This window comes from Furipterus horrens, unplaced genomic scaffold, assembly GCF_987537825.1.
Source record: "Furipterus horrens unplaced genomic scaffold, mFurHor1.1.pri manual_scaffold_12, whole genome shotgun sequence".
Classification (NCBI taxonomy): Eukaryota; Metazoa; Chordata; class Mammalia; order Chiroptera; family Furipteridae; genus Furipterus; species Furipterus horrens.
In genome coordinates, this window is record NW_028327182.1 from 73,927,575 (window position 1) to 73,946,339 (window position 18,765).

General features: G+C 40.4%; 1 protein-coding gene across 4 annotated transcripts in view; it reads left to right on the forward strand.

Annotated features, from left to right (window-relative positions):
• Positions 1 to 18,179, forward strand: part of INTS10 (integrator complex subunit 10) — a 34,123-nt gene extending 15,944 nt beyond the window's left edge. For 2 of the 4 annotated variants that reach the window (XM_090258907.1, XM_090258910.1), the window contains exons 11-18: positions 1,125 to 1,207; positions 2,262 to 2,414; positions 5,715 to 5,823; positions 10,322 to 10,401; positions 11,484 to 11,646; positions 12,641 to 12,734; positions 15,654 to 15,731; positions 17,780 to 18,002. In XM_090258907.1, coding sequence (XP_090115033.1) covers positions 1,125 to 1,207; positions 2,262 to 2,414; positions 5,715 to 5,823; positions 10,322 to 10,401; positions 11,484 to 11,646; positions 12,641 to 12,734; positions 15,654 to 15,731; positions 17,780 to 17,936 — 917 coding nt within the window. In that variant the 3' untranslated portion in view covers positions 17,937 to 18,002. Of the gene's footprint in view, positions 1 to 1,124; positions 1,208 to 2,261; positions 2,415 to 5,714; positions 5,824 to 10,321; positions 10,402 to 11,483; positions 11,647 to 12,640; positions 12,735 to 15,653; positions 15,732 to 17,779 lie in introns of all 4 variants that reach the window. The other 2 variants (XM_090258908.1, XM_090258909.1) reach the window with 2 other exon arrangements.
• Positions 18,180 to 18,765: the final 586 nt, after the last annotated feature.

The window sequence follows — 18,765 nt, forward strand, 5'->3', positions numbered from 1 at the left end:
GAGGGAGAATTTTTGGTCTTTTAATATTTTTATTTCTGGCCTTTTTTTTTCTTGCTGCGTTGTTTGTTTTGTGCTTTTAATTGTCCTGTCCTATTGCTTTGTATCCTCCTTAAGCCAGATGTTACTAAGAATACAAAAGGTAATGCTATTTTTATCTAAACATTAACTCCACTGCCTGAAAACCTCAAAATCCAGATGCTACAGAAAGTCTGTTTTCTTTTGGGTATAGACATAGTATGTTTTATCTGAATAATATTAAAATATTAAGTATTTCAACATTTCTTAGAAATGACCAGCACTTTGCTAACCAGCGTATTTTTATTGTACGTTTGAGTTAACACCCACCGCTTCCTTTTAGCCAGTGGACATCCACCCCCTAGCCTGCTTCTGTCACATGCCTATAGAGGGCCCTTGGTCATATTTTCTAAGTGAATATAGCATCATTCTCTTCCTCCTTGTCACATCTAGAATAGTAAACATGTATGTGACTTTCCTTTTATCTACAGATTGTCTTTTTGAAAAATGAGTAAAACTCTAGTGCCACATATTATTTTAACTGGGTAAAAATAAAACAAGATCTTTTGTAGGGAGAAGGAAGCAAAGTAATTTAAAAGATAAATGAGGGCCCTGACTGGTGTGGCTCAGTGGGTTGAGCATCATCCTGTGAACCAAAAGGTTGCTAGTTCGATTCCCAATCAGGGCACATGCCTGGGTTATGGCCAGGTCCCCAGTTGGGGGCTTGTCAGAGGCAACCAATCGATGTTTCTCTCCCTCTCTTTCTTCCTCCCCACCCCTTTCTCTAAAAATAAATAAGTAAAATTTTTTAAAAAATAAAAAATAAATGAGGTAATATGTAAAAAGCATTTTGAACAGTTCTTAGTATGTGCTTTGTAAATGTTGGTGCCTAATAAAAACAAGCTGTGTATTACTGATAAATACTGTGTTCTAATGTTACAATCTAATTGAAGTTCTAGACCATTGCTTTAGAAATTAAACTCTAAAGTTACCATCCATTTTTTTGTAATTTGTTTCTCTGACTGTTCTCTCTCGTTGGGTTTGTTAGTTTTGTTTTCTGCTTCTGTGTCACATATTTTTGGTAAATTTGCTTTGAAATTCTCACTCAGAATTTACAAGAATTTGTTTGGCATGGAAGACGGATACTTGGCTTTGGTTAAGAATCTTCCTCACTGATATGATCATCTATCAGGTAGAGTAACGTGTATTTTAAGTACCTGCGTCTGTACAGGATGATTGTTGTTGTGAGCCATCAGCATGCAGAATGTGTATGTCCCTCTGTGGATTACCAGTCCATGCTCTGAAGACAGATGTTCTGTCTCAGTGGTGGAGGAATTATGGTCTACTTTCATCTCATAATAATTCCAAAGTGGCAAGGCTGCCTCTTTTGTGTCATTTGGTATTTCCAGTCCATTCCTTTGTAAAAGTAAGATTTTTACTTTTGAATAAAAGATGGATACTTCTCACCCCTCCCCCTCTACTCTGATGAAGTCTTTCTGTCTTGCTCTGCTCTTCCCAAGCTCCTTATGCCTAGAATGGAGAGAGCAGTTTATTCACTAATGGGATGAAGAGCTTCCAGCCTCTCTTGTTGCAATGGGCAGGTTGCTGCTTCTATCCTTCTTAAAAGAGAAGTGGTATTAGTTAGTAAAGTATTTATGGAGAAATGGTATATTCAAAATGTTCTTTATCAAAGGCCTTCAGTTATTTTATTTAGTCTTAGGAATTGAGACCAGCCCTGGCTGATGTGGCTCAGTGGATTGGGCGCCGGCCTGCTAACCTAAAGGATGCCAGTTTAATTCCCAGTCAGGGCACATGCCTGGGTTGCGGGCCAGGTATCCAGTTGGGAGCATGTGCGAGGCAGCCAATCAATGTTTCTCTTACACACTGATGTTTCTCTCCCTCTCTTTCTCCCTCCTTTCTCCTCTCTCGATAAATAAATAAATAAATAAATAAATAAAATTTTAAAGGCCTATTAAGAAAAAGAAGCAGCAGCAGCACTGCTGGCCATACTAGAAGGCTATTGTGCATTGTGTGTGAATCCTGCACCACTACCCTAAACAAGCTAAAAAAAAAAAGAATTAAGACTAGAAAGACCATTGCTAAGCCTCTTTTTCCCTCCTTGGATGATCAAGCAGAGTTACCTTATTTGTAGTTACTTGCTAGTTGCTTAGTTAAGTTAGGAGGTTGTTTTTTCTTTTTTTTAATGACAGTATTTTTTTCCCTTTTTGCTGTTCTGTCTTTCTAAGGGTCAATATAAAAAGGCAATAACCAGCCTGCATCATTTAGCAGCTCTCCAGGGATCACTTCCTCAGCCACAGATCACAGGACAGGGAACCCTGGAGCATCAGCGGGCGCTCATCCAGCTAGCAACTTGCCACTTTGCCCTAGGGGAGTACAAAGTGAGTACTGCACACCTGGCGGGGACCCCCAGATGCACCCAGCTACCCTGGGCCTTTCTCTTTTCCCAGAGTGGCTTTTTAATTCCATGCATGTCTTCTTGAAATGTGGTCTTTCTGCCTAGATTTATTTATTACCTGTTCTGCTGGAAAATCATGGTGGTTTTTAACTTAATTTTCTCTTTATGATAGCTTCTCTGAAATTGGGTTCAGTTCTTTATTATTATTACATTTTGTTGGAGGATGATTTTTTTTTACTTTCTTGCCTGGTACCCCTTTGGAGTGGAATCAGTGCTGTTGTAATGGACAGAAGGGCCCTTACTAAGTGGGAAATGAGGATTTACATTAGTTTATCCGAACCTCAGATTCTCTCTTTCATGGTGTCGACACCTTGTATAGGGGTGTTATAGGAGAAGGTGTTTCTTCCATGATTGTGAGCCCCTCCTACCACACGGGGGCCAGTATCCTTTACCTTGGATCTTTCTCACAGTACCTACCGCAGTACTTTGCACAGCTTTTATACTCAATAAACATTTGAATTCAATTCAAACGGTAAGTGCATTCTTTATACTATATGAATGTATTGTATAAACTTAAGGCCACAACCTCTCACACAAACTCTGAATCCTTGGTGATTAAAAATCCTAAATTAAATTATTTTTATCTTGAGTTTTGAAACATGATTTATAATTTGCCAGAAATTTTAGAAAGAAACAGAGTATGTAGAATATGTGCACTTAAAATTGAAAATGATTTTCTACCATTACTTATGTAATTACCAGCTACCCAATTCTAAATTTTGATTAATCCCTTCTGAGAACTTAAAAGAGCACATGTTTACCCACACATATACATATATCATGTAGAATTAGACAGCCATACAGGGACAGCATACATGTAGTACGATATATTAAAAAAACTGGCTGATTTAATTAAGCTCAGAAAACTTCTCTTTGAGGGCTTCAGTTACACCCTGAGCTGATCGCTCCTAGGCCTGCTTGGTTTCTAACTCGTCTGATTCCTCAATCTCTAACTGCCTGTCTTCAACTCAGTCTCAACATGTCCACATGTGAGTTTCCTTACTTCTCTGGCCCTTAGACATGAAACAGCCCAGTCATGGTTGACGAGTAACTTGAACCCTTTTGATTTTTCCAGCATACTGCTAACATCTTTGGTACAGTGCCTTTTATTTTCATTGCCACCACCCTACTCCTTGGTCTTCGATTGAGATTTTTGCCTGTATTCTTCCTTCCCTTTCTATAAATGATGGTCACTGTTTTCTAAAATATTGCTGTGCCCAGAGCTGAACCGTGTGCTGGGATGGAGAATACAAGCAGGGTGCAGGGAATACGTGGTCCCTGCATTTGATTTGAGTTGGAGAGAAGTTCAAGACAGTTAAACATCACACATTAAGTGGTATACCTCAGTTGTGTGCACAGGTGGTGCTTGGGGAAGAGTGTTCTCACTGGGGGCCAGGCAGTCAGGGGAAGGTTTACAGCAAAGGCTGGCGGTAGGTGGACTTGGAAGCATGGCAGCCTGGGACTCAAGTACAGATTCTGGCCCCACCACGTCCTAGCCTTGTGACCTGGGCAAGTTACCTGGGCTGTCTGACTCAGGTTCAAGTTCTTAACAACCAAACTGCCAACCTCTCAAAGCTAGAGCTTCACAACCTTGTGGCAGTGAGAGCGAGGAAGGGGGAGATACCCCTCAGCCCTCAGGGCAGTTAGCTGTGGCTCAGGGCAGCTAGAGCCTCCAGGGCAGTTGCTACCCAGTTCTGGGCAGCCTTATAAGTATTTCTGTTAGCTGCAAAGACATGAAAGAAGTTGAGAAACATGGATTTAAGATTTATCTTTCTTATCTGTAAAATGGCGATAGTAAGAAGCTTGTGCCTGACACATAGAAAATGTGACCTAAATGGGATCTGATGTTATTTATTTATTTATTTATTTATTTGGTTTTTCAATTACAGTTGTCCCCTTTTCCCCTAATTTCTCTCCCCCACCCAACCCACCCCCTCTCCCGCAATCATATCCCTCCCCGTTGTCCATGTCCATGAGTCTTTTATACATGTTCTTTGACTAAACCCTTCCCTTACTTATCCCCCTTCTCTCCCTCTCCCCTCCCCCCTATTGACTGCTATTCTGCTCTTTGTTCTATTTAGTTCCTTTGTTTGTGTTGTTCTTTAGTTTCCTGTATTAGGTGATATCATATGGTATTTTGCTTTCTTTGCCTGGCTTATTTCACTAAGCATAATTCTCTCTAGTTCCATCCATGTTGTTGCAAATGGCAGGAGTTCCTTCTTTCTTTCTGCTACATAGTATTCCATTGTGTAAATGTACCACAGTTTTTTGATCCACTCATCTACAGATGGGCACTTAGGTTGTTTCCAGCACTTGGCTATTGTAAACAGTGCTGCAATGAACATAGGGGTGCATAAGTTCTTTTGAATTGGTGTTTCAAGATTCTTCGGGTATAATCCTAGTAGTGGAGTTGCTGGTTCAAAAGGCAGTTCCATTTTTAATCTTTTGAGGTAATTCCATACTGTTCTCCATAGTGGCTGCACCAGTCTGCTGTTATTATTAGACTCTGAGTAGGTAGCCCGGAGGTGAGTGGTGAGTGGATTTCCTTCCTCTGTGTGGATTGAAACCCACCTGCTCTGTGTGGCTCCCGAGCCCTATACTCTCATCCACTAGTGCAGCCTCTGTCCCTCTGTCCTAAACCGCCCCTCCTTTCCTTCAAGGACATCACCTCAACAGATAGACAGCTCTTTCCCGTATCTTTCTCTCCTGCTTTGAAAACCCTTTTTCCTCTTTTCTACATTGTAAATCCTTCCCCCACTTTAAGGCTAAGATCAGGATAACCTTCCCGCAACTATGTTTTAAATTCTGTTCTGTACCATGCAGTGCTCCACTATATGTCCCATTCTGTTCATTTTTCTATTCAGTGAGTTAGTAAATGCTTTTAAGGCAAGGACATACTTCTTTTGGGTGCCACTATGCTGTTTAACACCTTGGTAGTTTAATTAATACTTGATTACTTTGTAAGTTTTGTTTTTTAACAGCAGAGAATGAGTTACTGCTCCTTCAAAGGTCTAGTACACAGATTTAATCTTACTGTTGTTATGGTACCTTCTCTGCATGCACTGTTGAGCAGACAGTAGTGATCACTTAGAAGATCTCGAGGCGTCACTACAGACCTCTGTGCACACGTTACCCAGCTGCATGCAGGTGTTTTAGTGTGAGGTTCATTTGGTTTCAGTTTCAGAAAACTTCAGATTACCTCCTTTTGCCTTATCTTCTTCAGGTGACATGTGAAAAAGTCCTTGATTTGATGTGCTACATGGTACTCCCCATTCAAGATGGAGGCAAACCACAGGAAGAACCTGCAAAAATAAAGTCCAAATTTAGAAAAGGTACAGTGACAAGTTTTGTTTCTATTTTGTAAAAATAGCTTTAGGACCCAAGGCTGGGAATTTTTTAATAATTCCTTATAAGATAATACTGTGATATACAGGGCTTGACAAAATGTATGAAAAGTTAATCCTTTGTCAAACTTTTTCTTGGCTCTGATTTCATCAGCAGCTGTAAATCTGTTCTTCCGAAGCTCTCTTCGCGTATTGAGTTTGTTCTCTTCAATTCTGAACTCCTTTCCCTTCCTTTACCAATTCTAGGAAAATATGTAGATGGTTAGTTAAGTATCTTGTACATATCCCTCTTGGGCTATTTTGAGCTTTACTTCAAGTTGCACATTGCTTGAAAAGTACATAAATTTAGTTGTAATGCTTATAAAAAGAAAATGATTCACTATCACTGATCTAAATTTCCACAGTAAAAGTCAGAAAAAGTTGGGCACATGAAACCCAAAGAATATAGATGACAGGAAATAATAGTGATATGAGCAGAAATCAATGAAACTGAGAAAATTAATAAAGCCAACAGTTGGTTTTCTGAGAAAAATTAATAAAATTGATAAATGTCTAACAAGACTGATCAGGAAGAAAGTGAACACTAATTACCAGTATCAGGAATGAAAGAGGGACTGCCACAGCAGAGCCTGCTGAAATCAGAAGGACATTAAGAGAATAAGTGAAGAATAACTTTATGCCAATAATTCAACAATTTAGATGAAATAGAAAAATTAACTGAAAAACACAACTTACCAAATGGTCAAAAAAAAAATTAGAAAATCTGATTGTTTTTATATCTGTCAAAGAAATTAAATTTGTCATCAGAAACCTTCCCACAGAAAAAACTCCAGGTTCAAATGGCTTCATTGGTGGATTCTACCAAGCATTTAGGAAGAACTAATACCAATTCTGTCTGCATTTTTTAAGAAAATAGAAGGAAGAGGGAATACTTTGCAATTTAGTTTTTAAGGCCAACATAACTCTGATAGCAAAACCAAACAAGAACATCACAAGAAAAGAACATTGAAGGCCAATACCCAGTCTGAACATAGAGGCCAAAATCCTTAACCAAAATCTAGCAAGTCAAATATAGCAAATATATAATACAAGTGACCAAGTAGACGGGGAATGCAAAAGTCACTTAATATTAAAAATCAGTAACTGTAATTCACCATATTAGCAGATTAGAAGAGAAAAAGCATATGGCTCTTAATAGAATTCAATTATATTTACATTTATTATTCCTGATTTTTAAAATCTTAGCAAACCAGAAATAGAAGGAAACTTCCTCAGCATTATACTGAACTATGAAATATTGAATGTTTCCTAGATCAGCAGCAATAGGAGGATGTCTGCTCTCACCACTTCATTCAAAACAGTATATAACATGTACAATCAGCAAGAAGAAGAGATAAAAGCATAATTTACAGCTACATATTTGGCTACATAGAAAAACCTAAGAAATCTCCAAACAGCATAACATAAAAAAACATAGACTGCTTAAGGATAAATTTCATGAAAGACGTGCAAAATCATGTTTATAGATCAGAAGACTCCGTACAGCCTCTATATCCCCAATCTACAGAGTCAGTGCAATCCCAGTCAGAATCCCAGCACACATTTTTTCTCTTTTTGTAGAAATTGGCAGGGCCGATTCTCAAATCTATAGGAAGTACAATCTAGAGTAGCCAAAACAGTTTTGAAAAAGATGAACAAAATTGGATGACTTACCCTATTTGATAGCAAGACTTCATATAAAGCCACGGTTATTAAGACAAAATTGGCATAAGAATGAGGAATCCAGAGATAGACCCACACAAATATGGTCAAATGATTTTCAATGAACGCACCACAGTAATTCAATGAAGAAAGGAAAGCCTTTTCAGCAGATGGTGCTGGGACAGATGTATTTTCCTATGGAAAGAAAAAGGAGCCTCAACCCTTCCCTTGCACAACTCACAAAAATCAATTTGAAATGGAGCATAAACTAAATGGAAGAGCTAAAATGATAACATTTTTAGAAGAAAATATCTTTTCAATGGATAATAGGTAGATTTCTTAGGCCCTGAACACTTTCTAGAAGAAGAAAGCACGATAGTTGTTTTTTTTTTTTTAGTATATTTTATTGATTATATTGTTACAGTAGTTCCAATTTTTTTCCCCTTTGCTCCCCTCTGCCAAGCACCCCCCTCCCCCAAGCCATTCCCTCCCCGTCCCCCCCACCCCCAGTCCATGCCCATGGGTCGTGCATACAAGTTCTCTGGCTTTTCCCTTTCCTATATTATTATTGTTTTTTAATAATTAATATTTTATAACAATAAAAAGTAACAGTCCCCCCCTCAGACTTAAGACCCTTTATAATCTTACAGGGGACAATGGGCGACAGTCTTGTGCTCCTCTAGCTGCTTCAAGCTGGGCATGGTTGTCATCCTACCTACCCTTGGATCCAGAAATTTCTAATAAGAATGAAGGTGTGGAGGGGAGCACAGTAGTTTTGATAATTATGCTTCTTGAGGTCCATGGCAGCTTATGCTATTCTGTTTACTTTGTATTTGTTTAAATTTTTCTATAACAAAAGGTTCTTTTAAAAAAATGATATAACCTATACCCCTTCAGAAACTAAGTATCTCTGTGGAACAGGGACAGACCAGGTGGATAAGACCTAATCTAGCAGGCATCAAGACTAATTTTAAAGGTATAGTAATTAAGATAGTGTAGTCTGACATAGAGATTGACCAATGGAACGTAACACCAAGAAACAGATGACATTACAAGTCAGTGGGGGAAGAATGAATATATCCAATAAGTGGTAGTGGGACAATTGATTATAAAAATATGAAACAACAATAAAAATGAGATCTCTCTTTCAACACAAAAGTAATTTACATTTTAAGATTTAAATATGAAAACTAAAACTTTTAAGCTTCTGTAAGAAAATCTTTGTGCCTTCTAGGTAGAGAAGGATTTAGGCTACAAAGAGGATATACCATAAAAGAAGGAATTATGGTCTTGGTCTAAAAACCATTGCCTCAAGTTTTTCCCACAAGTGTACAAGAAATGTATATAAGAATGCTTAAGTTCAGCACTGTTTGTAGTAGGGAAAAATTGGAAATCTTAATGTCCTCCGTAAAAGAACAGATAAATCAATTGTGGCATAAGTGAATGAGAGAATATTATATAACATTGAAAATCGGGATGGGGAACCCTGGCTGGTGTGGCTCAGTGGATTGAGTACCGGCCCGCCAAAGGGTTGGTGGTTCGACTCCCAGTCACGGCACACGCCTGGGTTGCGGGCCAGGTCCCCAGCTGGGGGCACGTGAGAGTCAACCACACATTAATGTTTCTCTCCCTCTCTTTCTCCTTCCCTCCCTGTCTTTCTAAAAAAATAAATAAATAAAATCTTTTTTAAAAAAAGATAAAGAAAATTGGGATGGGGAGAAAACAGGTGAATCTTAAGAGTCCCAGGTACACACTTCTAGTTATAAAATAAATACATCCTGGGGCTATAATGTATATAGCACAGTAGCTGTACGTAATCATATTATATTGCATATTTGAATGTTGCTAAGAGAATGGATCTTCAAGTTCTTATCACAAAAAGAAAAAAATTCTGTAACTATGTATGGTGACTGATGTTAAGTAAACTTACTGTGCTGATCATTTTGCAATATATACGAATATCAAAGCATTATGTTGTACACTTATAACTAATATAATTTTGTATGTCAGTTATACCTCAACTAAAAAATCAGCCCTGGCCAGTGTGGCTCAGTGGATTGAGCACCGGCCTGCAAACCAAAGGGTTGCTGGTTCGATTTCCAGTCAGGGCACATGCCTGGGTTGTGGGCCAGGTTCCCAGTTGGGGGCGCTCGAAAGGCAACCACACATTGCTGTTTGTTTCTCTCTCTTTCTAGAGCTACAGGTATTAGTATTGAAAATGCAATTTGCAGGTTACATATGATATGACTCTGTTCATATGGTAGACTGAAAACATGCAAAACATTCCTCTCTGTTGTTTATGAATTCAAATTATTGTGTTTAAAGTATGCAGTATGCATTGGATAATAAACACTACATTCAGAATAATGGTTACCTCTAGGGAGGGAGGGAGGACGAAAATGATATTGGGAAAGATACACCAGGGACTTCAGCTAAATTTGTGATGCTTTATACTAAAATATTTAAAAAGGAAAGCAAAATGTTAACATTGTATAAAGCTGAGTGGTGAGCACACTGGTGTTAGCAATATTCTCTATAATTTTCTATATATTTGAAATATTTTCTAATAAAAATATTTAAGCAAGTTTAGGAAAGAAGATGGGTAAATGAAATCCAGAGACCATTCATAAACCAATTTCGCCTCCACTAAATGTAATTGTGGTTTAACTATTTATGAAATCATGTGACTGTTGCTTATCCTTCTTTTTTAGGAAAGCATCTTAAACATTTGCTTTTCCAAGCTGTTTTCTTTGATAATAACAAGCATGTTGTGGACTTTTGTTAGGTTCGGATCTGAAGCTTCTGCCTTGTACCAGCAAGGCTATCATGCCCTACTGCTTGCATTTGATGTTAGCTTGTTTTAAGGTAAGCTTAGAGTTTCTTAGTGTGAAAGTGCAAGTGAAAGAAGTTTAATTTCGAATATTGTTCTGATGACCTGGAATGACTTGACTTGAGAACCAATGTTAGTTTAGTCCTTTGGAAGTGCAGGTTAGCGGAATGAGGAAAGCACATGGGCTAGGAATGAACAGATATTTATTAAGTATTGGCTGCCCTGGGCAAAGACACATCGGAAGTGATCCCCTTCCTTGAGAAGTTTACAAATAGTGGGACAAACATGCAAGTAACCTTGCCTGTAGCAGTATTTAATAAATATTTTATGAATTAACAAACAATTCAGACTATATTAGCTATAGAAGAAGGGATTATAGATGTTGGGTTCATTTATTATCAGGCCCGTGGCTGCAGGCAGGCACTGTAGAGCTTCAGACAGGTTTATGAGCAGGAGAACAATGTTGGGTCTCCACTTTAAAGTAGTAATTCCAGACTTAACTCATCATCGGAATCATGTGGGCAATGGAAACTAAAGTGTGATTTTTAGGCATAGCTGCTCATTTAGAAAAAAAAAGTTCTTTTCCAGTTTTCAGTTCACACCGCTATTTACTTCCCTGTTGCTCTCTGCCTTTTTTTCTCCCCAAGTCCATGTTTTCAATCCCTTCTCCTTTAGGGTGCCCACTCTGCCACCCTCTACCAACTGTCTCCTTAAAGGAAATCCCCCAGTTATTCTCTCTGTTATACAGGCTGCACAGCGTTCTTTTGCCCTTATTCCCAAATTCAAAGCTTCAGGCCCACCATGCATGTCCAGGTCCCATTAGGATGCTCATGTAAACACATTGCCAGCCACCATTTCCACAGTGCAGGTGTGTGTGATTGGGGGCAGGGGTGAGGGGCGAGGCCTCTCTTGTGGGGGACCCGCCCTCCTCAATAGGCAGTTGTGTGATGTTTGCAAGGCAGGTTTGTTTTCTGCCATGCTCCCTTACTCTAATGGCCTCTATTATGCATTTTCATAGAATAACATTTTTTTAAGGAAGTGATATTTGGTGTGTTTTATTTAGATTACCCCATGATTTCCCTTTCCTTCTCTGTCTGCATATATCCTTGTCTTGCAGCTTAGAGCTTTCACGGACAGCAGGGATGACATGGCACTGGGGCATGTGATCGTATTGCTTCAGCAAGAGTGGCCACGGGGAGAGAATCTTTTCTTGAAAGCTGTCAATAAGATATGCCAACAAGGAAATTTCCAATATGAGAATTTTTTCAATTATGTTACAAGTATCCTTTTTCTTGTTTAAGCATAAGAAATTCTGATTTTTTTTTTTTTTTTTTAATGACTGTATGTTACAAAAATGAACAAACCATTCTGGGTAGAAATAATGACTTTCACTATTTAGGGGTAAGAGAAGAAATGGGGATCAAAAGTGGAACAGTGGCCATTGGTCTTGTGAAAATCACGAAAGGCTTCAAAGAGGTGGTGTAAGGAATCAGGAACATCAACAACCCTGGGTTTCCGCCTCTGGAGAGGTACCCAAGATGCCTGAAGTAACAGCCTACTGGTTCCTGACAGGCCCAGAGTGGCTGGTTTGGCCACAGAATATAATAGCTCATTGGTCTTCATCTTTCAGAAGATGGCCTCCTGGGGCCTCTCCTGGGACATTGGCTGCCCCTTGGGATCAGTTTTTGGCACTTTATACCACAGTTGTCACAGCTGCTGCTAGTTGTTGGAGCTCTACACCGTATTTGTCACAGCTGCTGCTGGTAACTCACCAAAGATGATGCCCAGCCCAGCGGTGGCTTTCAATGATGAGAAGTGTTGTATTTCATCCTGTTCGTTAGGGAAAGACCACCTTTGAAGGTTAGGTATCAGTTTGGTGTTTATACTTTCTTGCCTATCTCAATACATTATTTTTGAATTGCAAGGAATCTGATGTCCTCGTCCAAGTGCCTAGAGCAATAGTTTTTAACCTTTTGGGGGGAATACAACACCCCAACACCACTTTCATTTCTTATTAGGAAAACTAAAGATTTTGCTCTTGTGATCATATAGAACGTTTCATTGTCATCTCTGTGAAAAACATGTTTATCTTTGTGAGTTAGTTCAGTTGGTACAGGAATCATTAGTTTTGGAATCACACAGACCTGGGTTCCAATACCGACTCCACAACTGTTAGTGGGATGTTAGTTCCTCAGTCATTACAAACCTGTTCCCTCATCTGAGAGACCAGGGCACCTTGTTCTTACATGTGGTTAACCTGAATCTGGCCTGCAGATATTGATATGCTGGAGGAATTTGCCTACTTAAGAACTCAGGAAGGTGGGAAAATTCATCTGGAATTACTACCCAATCAAGGAATGCTGATCAAGTAAGCCAACTGACTTGCTCTCCCATGCAAAGTGCTCACCTTTTGTGTGCTTGTGGGAAATATTTGTAAATGTCGATACCTTTCAAAAATTTAATAGAAAGGAACCCAAACCTGGTCTCTGTTTTTGAGAGCAGTTTTGATTCTGGTGCCTTTGGAAAGACTTGGTGTTTCCTTAACAACATTTCTGATAAAACATTATTTGTATTAGGGTGTTTCTCTCACTTTTGAAACTTTTTCACTAGACAAAAGTCTTATTCATGACCTTTTCCTTCCCAATTACAAACTGTGTATAAATTTTTGATTATAGAGTGCTTTTAATTAAGAAAAGTCCTGCTTATTAAAGTATCAAATTAGGATAATTTGTTAGGAAAAACTATAGACTTTGTTTATAAACTGTACTTGGATTTCAGTATTGAATTGAAGCCCACCTAAGCAATCTTCATTGCTTATATAGCATAAAGAAAAATAGCCCAGCCTAGAGCCTCCAAGAACACGCCTGCCCCAAGAAAGGATGGGGGATGCTTGGTCTCAGTCATGCCCTCCCACACCTAGAGGAAGTTAGTGACCATTTATGATTTTTAAATAGCTCATAAATCCTGCTTCTCTCCTTCAGTCCTCATTGCAGTTTGGGTAATATATCCTCTGTGCTGTAGATGCCACGCATAGTTTGGTTTCCATACTTCCTCCTTTGCGTCCTGCATACTCAGCGTGTCTTAAGTCAGTGTTAGTCACTGCAAGAGACTGAACCCAGAGGGATGAGAAAGTGTTGCTAAGGCTGAAATCATTTCCCTTTTTCCCTTGATTGTGAAATGAATGAGTTTGCAGTTGCTGAAAGAAAACTATCCACAGTTTGTTCTATCTTTGTAGTCTTAGAAATATTCACTCTGGATTTCTGTAACCTCAGTAATTTGGTGCATAACAAACATGTGCTATCAGTAATAAAGTCTTGTGGAATCCAGGCTAAAGAATGGGAAGATTAAGTGGGGTTCTTGTCCTTCATCTCACAACTGTTATTAAATACTCTAAACATTTAAAATAAGAGAACAAATGCTTTTTTTTTTAAAACATGAGACCTTAAACATTAGGTTGCTTTAGCAAGATGGACTGGACATGCTCATCCTCCCATCTCCATTACTTTCCTAAGACTGAATGCAAACTGGGGAAAATAATGGCATGGTTCACAATGTTCTTTACAGTGTTTGACAATGAAGATCACTTGTTGACATGGGAGCCTAGGTAACCCCTTATGTGTTGTGATTTCTTTTCTAGGTTTTGAGGCTGGGTATACAGACATACCTTTAATAGCTTTTTAGTTAATTTCCATTAACATTCATACAAATTATCATAATATAGAGACAGCCTTAGCAGAACCAACTCCATTTACTTAAGGTTAAGCCTACAGCTGAGTCTCACTTTAATTAGATAATGCTTAACTGGATGTGGAAGTGGGAGAAAATAGATCGCCAAAAAATCAACAGCTGAATCTCAAAGTTTATTCTACTGAACCTTTCTTTTTTTAGCCAGTTTTTACTGAGCTAAACAGTGACGGGTACATGCAGATAACCCCTACAACGAGGAGTAAAAGCAAGGGGCTTGGACACCCGCATAATACTGTGAAGGATGTTTAGGATGAGGCAGAGATACACAGCATGCATTTCCAGGCTTTAGGGAGATAATTCCATGCTCCCCACCTTGGTCAATATAATGCTTAATTTCTAGACCATTAAGCTTCATAGGAAACCTGCTCTTCCATCAGTTTGGAAGCAGGATTAAGGAATAGTGAGCTGACCTTGTAGGAATTTGCCCACTCTTCACTGTGTGAATTTCAAAGTCCATGTGAAGCCTGCATTTCAAATTGCTATGCCTAACCTACAGCGGGAGGAGCAAGCCGCGTAAGCCAGAGCACCCTTACTAATGGAGGTATGATGAAATCTTGAGTAAAACTATATTCCTTTTCCCTTTGGGTTGCAAACAAACCCTCTGAAGCCATTGCAGACCTTTTGGGTGGCCCTGCAGCTAGGGGCAGAGGCATTGTGAGCAGTGCACCTCCCCTCCCCTTGGGTAAGGGCGTGAGTCCGTCCTAGTTGTGGTGTCTCGGAGGCCAGCAGGTACAGTACGGACGGACGCTGGGGCACCGGGGCCGGCCCCACAGGAGGGAGAAGCTCCTTATTCTTTACAGAGACATTTTGCTCTTGTGTATTTTAATATAGAGAAGACTTTCTGTGCTGATATTTGCAGTGTTTTAGTTGCATTAGACTGGATGAAATGGGAAATGGCGTCCTGTGTATGCTCTGAATAGTGCAGATAATAATATTCTGAGGGGATCACTCAGCTAATTACTAAATCTTTGTTGTTACAGAATTCTGCAAAGCCCTGGGTCGCAGGCTCGTACCCCCACGCCCCATTTTTCCTTTTCTCAATACTTTTTGAAATTCAAACTCAACCTTCCTTTATCAAAAACAGTGCCAGCCCCTCTAGTTCTCTTGGAAGGGCCTCTTCAATTTGGGGCCCAAAGTCACCAGGTTTATTTCTAGGATTGGCCTGGGCATGAGAAGAGTGGAGAGTGAAGGAGGCTGGATTGAAAACGTGTCTTCTCAAATGTTAACCCTCCCCCCACTGCCATTCAATCGCATCTCATTGTCCTCTTCCTCACTGGTTGCTTTTTATGCCAAATCTCAAGTGGGCTGAGCTCGGGGACCAGGAACCAGGATGCCTGTGGACGTGGCGCAGCAGCAGGTGCAGTGAGAGCGCGCTAGCTTCTCGTCCTCCTGACCCAGCTGCGGCCAGGGGCCTGTGGCCGTTAAGGGGTCTCTGTATAGTCTGCTTCCAGTCTTGTGCATTTTCTCTGGAGTGTTGTTTTTGCAGTGCAGGGTGAGTCGGTGTGGGTGTTTGAATGCTGCCGTTTGCTGTTTTTTAAAGGCCTACTAGCCCTCCCATGGGGTTACTGCAGCAGGAATTCTTACCTGTGCTTCAGCCCAGCATACAGACTGCTGACAGGTACCAAGTGGAAAAACACCTGCTCATAGTGTGCTGTTTTGTCAACATGTTTTACTGCCCATGGTTTTCAGCTCTTTGTTCCTCAGTGCTCTTTTTCATGCTTTCTTTATTTTCTAATTTGTTCTGCATTCCTTGGCAAACCATTTGGTTGTAATATTGTAACATTTCTTATTTTTTTCCATAAATTGCCAGTGTTTTTGTGTTCAATTTAAAAATCATTATGGATCTGGAAAAAGTGCAAGTTATAAAACTGTGTCAGATTAAGTGCACATTAGGCATTGAGTGCTCTCTTTTGAGAAAACATAAGGCATTCAGTTATAAATATTGAAGGATAACGAAACTTATTTTAAGTAAATATTTACTCTGAAATTTTTATGAGTGGCCAGTGTTCAGAGGCATTATTTACCTGTACTTACCAGTATTTACCTGTCACTGACACTTTTTCAGACCTTACTATTCTGAATGGAAAATATTTGGTAGGCTAGAATGTCACGTTTATTAGCTAATTCAAACCACAAAAGCTAATTCTCTCTTTCATCCAAATTTACCCGAGGGATAGAGGCTCTCATAGAAATATAATTGAGTTGTGCTGCTATTTATATGTGGAAATAGAACATTGAACCATGATCAGCAGGATACAGTGTATTCTATTTTTACTAGTATTGAGAATTTGCTTTGAACCATCAATGCCCTTTACTGTCTGCAAAAAACCAGTAACTTCCGGTTGCTCAGAGTTGGCTCCAATTTGGGATTCAGTCTGGCTCCCAGAATTACAGTATCTCAGGGCAGCCGGAAAAGGTCTGTCTGTTCCTGGTGGGACTCATGGCCCCGGCCTCACTGACACTGCTAATCACCAAGTGAACCAGCCAGGCTTGACTAGAAATGTCCCCAAGGGACCGTTCCCTCCATGGCCCTGCCGCCGCACTGCCTAGCTCACGGTGCTGTAGAGTCCAGGCCTGTCTTCACTGGTCTAACAAAGCCGGGTGTTTTTTCTTCTGTTGCATTGCAACCTTATGACTTTGTTGTACTTATTTTATATGCTAACACAAGTTTTAAAAAACATTTTAGATCGGTTTCAACAGTTTGATTTTAGCCAATACATGAAAATCTAATTTTAAGTCCCTGTTACTGTGTCTGAGGGAAGTGAGGCAGTAGGGCTGGGGAATGGAGGTGGCTTCTACTTGTCTAAATCCACCAAATTACTGAACTAGTGTTAAAACTCCTTTTCTTTTAGTTGAACCCATTGAATTTTGCTAGCTTTGTCTTTTCCTTTCTTCATTTTGGTGTCTTTAAGTTTTCTGGGATTTCCTGTGTAGTTTCCCTCTCTAGAGCACAACCTTTAGAGTAGCTGGAGACCTTGCTTATTTGTGCTCCCACTGACCCTCCCACCAACGCACAGGTCTCCTGAGTACGTGGACCAGATCTGGTCTTCAGTTTGCTGGCCATGGACTGTCATTCAGTGACACCTCTCTCTCCCCAGCTGTGCCAGACTCTTGTCTTGGGAGCCCCAGCTCCTCCTGTTTCTCAGGCAGACCCGAGTCTGGCTGGGCTTGGCACTTAGAGCTGCTGTCCTGCTCTGGCAGCATGGGGACAGACGAGCTTGTCACCTGGTGGCTGGGCACAATTTCTGAGCCTGTCATGGAGCACCAGCCCAAAGGCGCAGGTGCCGGACTCATTTAGGTTCCCCTCCTCCCTGGCGCTGCCTCTGCAGCTGGATGGCCCATTGGCCCAGAGTAACTGAACCATGCACAAGTCAGTGCGGGGATGCATAATGGCAAAGCCACAGGAGCTCACAAGCGAAGCAGGTGACATTTTCCTGAACACTTAAATCTTTAAAGTATTCTTTCACTGAGTGGGAAAGATGCCTCTAGTTTTAAGACTTTCTGAGAAGGAATGGGCAATGGGGGTGGTTTGGTTAGGGCTTTTCTTTTAAAATTATTTTGCTTATACTTAAGATTTAAGGTAGGCTTTATTCCTACCCCAGACACACTGAGCTGTGACACCAGCACTGACCATGGTGTCCTCTGTTTCCCTGTTGCTGCCCTCAGGCACCACACGGTCACTCGGGGCATCACCAAGGGTGTGAAGGAGGACTTCCGCCTGGCCATGGAGCGCCAGGTGTCCCGCTGTGGCGAGAACTTGATGGCGGTGCTACACAGGTTCTGCATCAACGAGAAGATCTTGCTCCTGCAGACTCTGGCCTGACCAGAGCCCTCTGCGCCAGGCAGCTCGGCCTTGGGGTTGGGGAGGCCATGAAGCACTGATAGATGTTGCTTGACAACTCTCACAAGGAAGAAAAACATCTGAGTTCTAACTCCTTAAAAATAGCTTCCAAGAGCCTGAGAAGCTATTTCTATTTTTTAGAAGTCATTTTTTTGTAATTTTTGTAAAGCAGAAAAATCAACCTGTTTTGTAAATAAAAATCATCCTAAATTTGGAAGTTTTAAATTTTTATTTTCATTCTTATGTGTTTTTTTACTTAGAAAGACATTATTCCTTTTATGACCTCAAGATCTGACTTTCCATAGTTAGGCTTTGGCTAAATACTACATATTAACACAATACTAGACTTTTTCATTCTGGAAATTTTAATACCAAAAACCTTTATGCCAAAATGGACTTGAGTGAATTTCTGCTGAAGGAGCCATGCAGGTGGGGTGTGGGGTTTCTGCCAGCCCAGGAAAGGGGGTGGTGGTGGAGGGAGGCGCCCTCTGCCTTCAGCCGCGGGGACTGTAGGGCCACACGGCCCGGCTTCCATCCCTGCTCTGGTGGCCCTTCACTTGCCACATCCCAGGGACAATTTCTCTTTGCCTCAAAAAGTAACAATTTCCCTGTGCTCCAAGCTTGTCTAAAAACAAAGATAATGGAACCCCTCGAAGGTGATGGTTGTGAAGACTGAAAGTGAGTTCACATGAAATGCTCAGCAGAGCAACTCACGTGGTAATTGCGTAACCAGAGTTAGCTACCGGGTTTCTTTTTTCTTTTGCTCTTCTAGAAATACATCAGTAAACAGCAAAAAGCATTTGTTTCTAGG